Genomic DNA, 9,118 nt, shown 5'->3' with positions numbered 1-9,118 from the left:
GAAACGTAGTGACTGATGTCCGCAAGGCTAACAAGTTGCCATCCATCGAACATGATTGATTGATTGATTGATTGATTGATTGAAACTTTTATTAGTAGATTGCACAGTGAAGTACATATTCCGTACAATTGACCACTAAATGGTAACACCCGAATAAGTTTTTCAACTTTTTTAAGTCGGGGTCCACTTAAATTGATTCATGATACAGATATATACTATCAAATATATACTAACATCATAATACAGTCATCACACAAGATAATCATCAGAGTATATACATTGAATTATTTACATTATTTACAATCCGGGGTGTGGGATATGGAGGGGGGGTCGGGGGGTTAGGTTTGGTTGGTATCAACACTTCTGTCATCAACAATCAGCATCAACAATTGCATCATCAGAGAAATTGACATTGAAACAGTGTAGGTCTGACTTGGTAGGATATGTACAGCAAGTAGTGGACATAGAGAGAGAGATCTCAGAAAGCATAAGAAAAACATTTGATTATTTACAATCCGGGGAGGGTGTTAGTTTAGGATTGAAGTTGCCTGGAGGTTTACTTTAATTGCGGTTTTGAAGGAGGATAGAGATGCCCTTTCTTTTACACCTGTTGGGAGCGCATTACCTTAAATAATGGCGGTATTGGATGAAACTACAAAACTTTTGTTTAGCTCAGGGCCCACTGGTGCACATTTTCATTTTGGCCCTTGGAGGCAAAAGGCTTGGGTGCCCCCTGCTCTAGAGAACACTACGTAGGCGAGCTCTACTTCTCATTGCACACATTTGCGTATCACAATTTGAGAAACAGCACCCTCTGGAGAGCGTGAAGATAAACTCATGTGACAACCAAGCCTGTGTTGCTCCTCTTGGAACCTTGATTTCCCTGAGGACACGAGGGTCCAAGACAGTTAAATGCAATCTAATCTAAATGGATCAAATCTATCTACTTGATGTCAGTCTTCCACTCCTGAACTGCCTTTAGGAGTCTTGTGTATGTATGGAGGCCTGGAATATATGCCCCGAGTCAGATCTTAACAGTGACTTGAAAAACAACACGTAGCATGTATGGGATTTATTAACAACAAATAAACACGTATGTACATTGCAGACATGATCTGTTGAAATGTCTTTAGAGTGTCCCTCCACTAGGGGGCATCAAAACCAGGGTCTCCACATGAGTGCAGATGACCTCTGCATGGGGTGAGGAGGCGACCTGAGCGAGGTGACAGGCGGGTAGTGGAAGGCCGTGGGCGAGGCGGAAGCCAGCGTGTGGAGGGAGTGTGGGAGCGAGGAGAACGAGGTGTTGGCCGACGGGGGTGACAGACTGGGGGGGAAGGAGAAGTGACAGGCAAAGGAGGGGAAAGCAGGAGAGGAAGTACAGAACCAGGGGGAGGTGGGAGGCGTGTGGAGCGGCGTGGAGCAAGCGTGAGGCTGAGGCGGGGAATGAACGAAGAGCAGGGAGTTGTCTTTACTCTCAGATGTGCAAATGGCCTCTGCCGACGCCGCATCCGGGAGTCTGATTATACAGTTTAAAGATGGCGCATTGTAGGCCTGCTGCTGCTGCTGCTGCTGCTGCTTCTCCGTGTGGTGCTTCAGCCCCTCCATGAGGTGGGCTCTCTGTGCCGGTGGGATCTTGTGCATGTAGGAAGCCATTTGGGCCACACACTGCTGAAAACCTGCACCCTCTATGGTGATGAGAGGAGGACTTACCGCACCACTGCCGACATCTGCTGGTGCACACATGGTCATTAGGTGGTGCACGTCAAGGTCACAGCACAACACACAGCAGGACTAACCATTGCTCAGCTTCTTGCCTTCTGTCCACTTGTGAAGATACTCCACAGCCAAGTCCAGAATCTCCGCCTTCTCGATCTTGGGATTCTGCAGACGCTGTTGGCGATATTTATTGATGTGAACAATAATACACTTTCCCCCACAAATGCATGCTGTCGTATTTCATGGCAACTCACTGGGTCTGCTGTGTTTGTCAACAATAAGCTTCTCAGTTCTGCAAGACTGTTATTTATTCGATCTCTTCTCTTCTTTTCCACGGCCGGTTTGAGAATCTATGGACGAAATTCAACGGCAATATATGACCATTATCTATATTAACCTGAAAACCATGAACTGCTTTTTTTAATGTATTATGCAGGCCTGTGTGTGAAATTAATCATAAATAGTCTAACAAAATAGCATTTTTCATAATATATCAATACTATATTTTTACAATTATGACATTTTCCAATACAAATAAAGTATATGTTTGTACAATCTAACCTAATATTATATAGTATAGTATAACATAATTTAATGTAATGTAATGACATTTTATAACATAACATAATATTATATTATATAAAAAAACTCTCATGTAACTATAAAAACAAAACAGTTTAAAATATTTGTCCAAATGCCAGCGTCATAGTAATAAAATACTGTTAAATGACAACTTCTCAGACATTTTCAATCAAAACTGGATCTGCATTGTTTTGATTATATTAGATTGACAGAGTGGTCAGTTTGTACGTCACAAAGTGTATAAAATGTTGACATATTTGTTGGATGTGACATTAATGGTAATTATTATAATAAAACAAGAACTCTAGTGAAATTGTGTATTTTTCCCCCAACTTAGCAACTAATTTTTGTCTGTATATAAAGTGATCCCCCCAAAAAAAGTACATATTGTGGCAAATTCTTACCCTTTTTCTACTCTTGGTATCATCCTGGAGATTTCTTTCAAAGTTCCTGGTCATGTTTGGGCCCAACTTCTGTGTGAGAGAGGAGTATGATGTTGTGAAGGAGCCATTTGTAGGTCTCTTCTCGCCTCTGATTGGCTGACGCCGGCAATGACCACGCCTCCCTCCAAATGGCTTCGATTTTTAAATTGCAGTGAAGTACAAACAAGAATAAAAGTTAAAAAAAAAACAAGTGTAAAAATACAATAAAAAATAACACTTAAAAACATTACATCTATTTTTTTTTTTTCACTATTACGATATCTGATGCAAGATATGCTTTATAGTTTAGTCAAAATAATTGGATCTATTATTACAATTAATACATTGTGAGCTGAAGCATCTATTTAGCCTTTAAATTATTTTTGAGTTGTGATTCTATTAATTATTGTACTTACAGGCGTAGAGACTATAAAAATATCGTTTTATATAATAAATATATCAAAATTGTAAATTAAATCAAATTAGATTACATTAAAAATATGATTATAAACAAGTATAGATGTCCATGTCTGTGGAGCAAACATTGTTCCTAAATACCGAATAATCGCTCATGTTCATATTAATTCAACATTTTAATTTCGGTTTCAGATATAGGTGCAAAAAAGAAGTGCGAGGCTGGGAAAGAAGTTTCGTCTCGTGGGAACAGAATCCAAAGTGAGAAAGTGCTCAGCTTTTTATGACGTGTGAGACATCAGCACTTTGCATTAAGTGACCAAATGAGCCGCTCGTAGTGACGTCATAATACAATGACATGCCCATGAGGGAATGGTGGGGAGAGTATCGGCTTGCTTACACGTTATATTGCATGAATGTATGATATAAGGTGCATGCACTCATCTTGTTCCCATGGGAACAGGGGACGTGAGGCCTCACGTGAGCGGTGCCGGTGTGTCGAACGTGAGGATGATGATGATGACACCAGTGTGTCAAGTGTGCTGCAGTGGGGTCAACCTCATGTTTGACTTCACACCACTTGTTGGCTTCACTACACGTTCCCACACTCACAAAGTCTCGCTCTCACACACATACGCACACACGCACACACACACACACACACGCCCCCCCCCCCCCCCCACACACACACACACACACACACACACACACACACACATTTGTCAGCATGCTCTGCAGGACACACCCCACAGGTCACCATATTGGAAGTAATGGTCCATGTGATGCACACAAACACCCTTCTTAAAACACAATTATGTCACAACAATAGGCTCGAGCAAGCACATTATTGCTCATATTGAATATAATATAATGAATAGAATATAATGCAATGTTTTTTAGCTGGATATACCTTCTTAAAAATTGTTAAAGCAGCCAAGAAACACATGTTTAGTCATGTACCGGTACTGCATATTATTTGATATCACTTTTGTGGTAGGTTTTTTTTTATGTGCAGTAACAACTAATTCACAAAAACAAAATTATTGTTTAATGCAAGGAACCCATTTTAGTTCAAAATAGACCAAGAATGTTTGCACAGCAGAATTATATATTTTATAACACATACATATTTACCATATTTAATTAGCTGTCTGTATATATATATATATATATATATATATATATATATATATATATATATATATATATATATATATATATATATATATATATATATATATATATATATATATATATATATATATATATATAAACGTGTGTGTGTGTGAGTGTGTGTGTGTGTGTGTGTGTGTGTGTGTGCGTGTGTGTGTGTGTATTCAGAAGTATTAATTAAGCAAAATATGTGCATTTATGTGTTTTAAAATACACTGTAAACAGTATATTATGTAATATACGAAACAAAAAAGATGACAAAAAATAACATATTAATAAAATACAAAATAAAATAAAATATAATAAAATATAAAATAAAATAAAATATTATATATTTTATAACACTTACATATGTATCATATTTATTTAGCTGTCTATATATATACATACACACACACATTTATATATATATATATATATATATATATATATATATATATATATATATATATATATATATATATATATATATATATATATATAAATGTGTGTGTGTGTGTGTGTGTGCGTGTGTGTGTATTCTGAAGTATTAATTAAGCAAAATGTGTACATTTATGTGTTTTAAAATACACTGTTTCCAGTATATTATGTAATATACGAAACTAAAAAGATGACAAAAAAATAACAAAATATTTTAAAAGTCACAAATAATGATAAAATACAATATAAATCAGAATAAATAAATATATTATACACACACACATATATACATATATACATATATATATATATATATATATATATATATATATATATATATATATATATATATATATATATATATATATATATATATATATATATATATAAAGGCCTTGTATTAATTATACTTGATCTCTTTTAAGCATGTTTATCAGTCAGTCAACAACAGCACTTCCAGATTTCTGTCGAATCTACAGTAAAGTGCATGACAATTTAAATGTATTTAAAACATATACTTGAATGAGAGTCATTTAAAGTAAAATATATTTGTGCCTGTCTAACAAAATGCATTATGTGGAATTTGACATTAAACTTAAAAGTGCTTTTTTTCCCGTTGGTTTTAATATTATCACTTTATAATTGACTGAATGCAGGGTCTGGTTCGTGCACCACATTAACGTTAAAACCATTATTTAAAATTAGTATAATACATTTAAATATATATGTGCATTTCAAAAATAAATTATATATATTTTTTTACATTCTGCTGCCCATGGCGTGAAGCAAAAACGGTTTCTGCATCATGCCTGTTATTAAACAATTGTGTTTAACATATAGTGTATAATTCTAATTAATTACGACAAGAACAATTACAAGTGAAACTGCTCAACAAAATGAAAAAGAAAGGTATTTTTTATTATATATATTTCAAGCAATTCTCTTTGTCAATCAATACATCGAATATGGTTTCATCACACTCCACCCCGTAGTGTGCAAATGATTCGATGGAGTCTTTTCACTGCCGTTGCCATGGTTACCAGCCTGCTCAACAGGCTTGCACTAATCGCCCTCCTTTGGTTGTAAACGGAAGTATCAGAGAGTCTTTAGAGGCCTCTTCATCTCTGCAGGACCTCCATGATCCGATCATCCTACGGTTATCTCCACCCTTGAGCCTATTATGGGGATCAGGGCGGACATATACGATGTGCACATTCACAGAGACACACTATTTTGTACTTAAATATGTATTTTAGTGTGCAGTAACAACACACTGGGCCATACACGCCCACGGCACGCGGTGTGCCCGTGCTTTTGTGTACAGAGCACACCTTGAAACAACAGTAACACATGTCGGCGCCAAGGTGTGAAGTGACCAATTTGGCCAGTGTGTGTGTGTGTGTGTGTGTGTGTGTGTGTGCATTCATGACAATTGAAGATTTTTAGCAGAGCACTGCACATCACGAACATTTGCACTCGTTTTTTTCATATGCAAAGAAGGGATTTGCGCAAGGCTTTCGAAACCAAACACTCCAATTACAAAAAACATCCATTTAAAAGTGCGGGCAAAACATCACATCCTGCAAAAATACACGTTTTAACCAAGCTTAGAATGTATTGAATTTGGAATTTACACGAATTACATACAAATCTTTTTGCAATGTTTTTTTTCCAGCATTGTTTCTTTTTTTTTAATGTAAATAATTCAATGTTTATACTCTGATGATTAACTTGTGTGATGACTGTATTATGCTGATAGTATATATTTGTACCATTTGCAACGTGGACCCCGACTTAAACAAGTTGAAAAACTTTTTCGGGTGTTACCATTTAGTGGTCAATTGTACGGAATATGTACTTTACTGTGCAATCTAATACAAGTTTCAATCAATCAATCAATCAATCGTTTTATTTTATAATACTGTCTGTTTCCACTTTTGTATATAGGGCAAATGGTAAATGGGTTGTACTTGTATAGCGCTTTTCTACCTTTTTTAAGGAACTCAAAGCGCTTTGACACTATTTTCCACATTCACCCATTCACACACACACATTCACACATTCACATTGATGGCGACACCAATCATTTATTTGACATGTGAATTTAGTTGGATTGAAAACCCTTTTCAGTATCTATTTCTAGCTTTAAAGTCTTGCTATTTCTTTACAAATCTTATCAAGCGGAATTTTCTGCATGCAGTTAATTTTACTAGGTTTTGTTTTTTCCCCCCTCAAATCTAGTCTTTTTATCTTCGCTTTTATGTGTAAATAATACACTAATAACATATATACACAAAATACATTTATATATTTTGTAAGAACTCTTAAATGACATTTGTTTATTTATATACTGTAATATTGTACATGGTAATTTTGGATATGTTATATATATGTAATATAATATAATAATGTCATATATCAGTATATATTATATATTGTATATATAATGTGTAAATATTACATATATGTTATATTTTATATTGCTACTATGGTACATTTTTAGTCTACTTAGTACCTGCATTATCTTTTCCATCCTTTGTAACTAAGTTACTGTGTGGAACAATTTCCCTTGTGGATCAATAAAGTTTGTCTAAGTCTAATTTAAAATCCATTTTGATATGAATGTAAACTATTTTAAAGACATACTAATAAAAAAATAACTGTTATTACAGATAGTGAGGGTTGAATGCGACAAGTTTTTAGTGAAGTTGAAAGAAGGGCGGGTCTTGGTGGGCGTGGCTACCTGCAGGGCACGCAAATAAATGTGCACTGAGGTCTGCAGGTGAGCTTAGCTGCACAACATGAAGGCGTTAACTACACCAGAGACTTCCAGGCAGAGGGTGAGGAGGGTAAGTAATTCCGAAGGACTAAAATTGACATGAAAAAATACGTTTATATCATTTTAATCGCATACTGTATTTTACAGGTGACTAAGCCTGTAATGGAGAAACGCAGACGAGAGAGGATCAACCACAATTTGGAGACTTTGCGCCTGTTGATGCTGGATACCACCCAGGATGAGGTAGGCGGTACATCGCTACATTCAATATTCACGCTCAATCATAACCGTAATGATCTTTACTTTGCAGAAATTAAAGAACCCCAAAGTGGAGAAAGCAGAGATTCTGGAAAGTGTGGTCCAGTTCTTGAAAGAGAACCGTGCAATGACGTCATTGTCCGGCGGCCAGAAGACCCCCGGCCCTGAGCAGCAGCAGCACCGCGACTACCAGGCCGGGATGAGGTCTTGTCTGCGGACGATCAAACACTTCATGGCCGCGGAGAACCACAACTCTGCTGGACGAGCTTCCGTTGGACTTCCCGAAGCTCAGATGATTGTGCCGTCCTCAGGACATGTCCCCTACAAACTCTACCCTCAACATACGCTGCAGGGTGGGATCTCTTCTCCACGGTTCCTGCCGCAGGGGGGTGATAATCAGTGTGACACCCGGAAACTGTCCTCTCCTTCTGCCTGCGTCCAAAGTCAGGATCCTGTGTGGAGACCCTGGCTTGTATACACGTCACAATAAATATTCCACGGATATACTTTTTTTTTTTCTATCCTGCTTTCTCAGCGGTTTTTATTTGATTTTTTTGTTTTAACATTTTTTATTGAGCGGGATTTTTTGTTCCACTTGTTTTTGATCATTCCAAGTGAAGTGCTCATCAAGGTGATGATTGCCATATTTTTGATCCACATTGGATATGCTGATGCTCCTATGTTGTCATGTAGAACGTACACGCAGAAGCATACAACGGCCACCTTGCAGACTCCATCCAAGCTCCAAAGATTTTTATTTTTTAACAAAGTGCTGCTGTTGCAAAGACTGTAAACATGTTGATAGTGTAAATCAAATAAAGTCACATGATTTTTCAATTCGGACTAAACATTAAACTGTGCAGAATTATTTTTACTCAATTTTAACTGCACATTTGCATAATATTTCCCGTATCAATATCACGTTTGAAAACATTATTTTTTGTAGAATACAATAAACATTTTGACATTAAATTGTTAGAAAAATTGGAAAACATTAGCAAAGCAGTGTACTTTCACTTTTGATTCAGCCTGGTTTTTTTTTGTTTTTTTTTAATTACTTGGGGTTTGGAGCTCCCAAAATGTAACTTCCTAATGTTTCCTTTTAAATAACATTACATTTAAATGCAATATGTCACGTGTTCATTTGTATTTTTTAACTACTGTATGGGTTTTGGACATGTAATGTATTATTAGATTTTATATATATATATATATATATATATATATATATATATATATATATATATATATATATATATATATATATATATATATATATATATATATATATATATATATATATATATATATTCTAAATGTAATTTGTATTTTTCTACTATTATGGTTGTATTAA

General features: G+C 35.7%; 2 protein-coding genes across 2 annotated transcripts; one reads left to right on the top strand and one right to left on the bottom strand.

Moving 5' to 3' along the window:
- Nucleotides 1-1,103: 1,103 nt before the first annotated feature.
- her11 (hairy-related 11) lies at nt 1,104-2,757 on the bottom strand. The gene is made up of 4 exons (XM_062043710.1): nt 2,703-2,757; nt 1,971-2,066; nt 1,797-1,890; nt 1,104-1,727 (listed from the first exon to the last, which is right to left on the bottom strand). Exons 1-4 carry the CDS (start codon nt 2,754-2,756, stop codon nt 1,156-1,158), a joined length of 816 nt encoding a protein of 271 aa, XP_061899694.1. The 5' UTR covers nt 2,757; the 3' UTR covers nt 1,104-1,155.
- Nucleotides 2,758-7,461: 4,704 nt separating this feature from the next.
- On the top strand, nt 7,462-8,886 carry her5 (hairy-related 5). Its single transcript, XM_062043709.1, has 3 exons — nt 7,462-7,576; nt 7,654-7,749; nt 7,817-8,886. The coding sequence occupies exons 1-3, from the start codon at nt 7,529-7,531 to the stop codon at nt 8,252-8,254; spliced, it is 582 nt and encodes a 193-aa protein (XP_061899693.1). The 5' UTR covers nt 7,462-7,528; the 3' UTR covers nt 8,255-8,886.
- Nucleotides 8,887-9,118: the final 232 nt, after the last annotated feature.

The sequence above is a fragment of the Entelurus aequoreus genome, linkage group LG04, assembly GCF_033978785.1.
Source record: "Entelurus aequoreus isolate RoL-2023_Sb linkage group LG04, RoL_Eaeq_v1.1, whole genome shotgun sequence".
Lineage (NCBI taxonomy): Eukaryota > Metazoa > Chordata > Actinopteri > Syngnathiformes > Syngnathidae > Entelurus > Entelurus aequoreus.
This window is presented reverse-complemented; position numbering and strand designations above follow the sequence as displayed.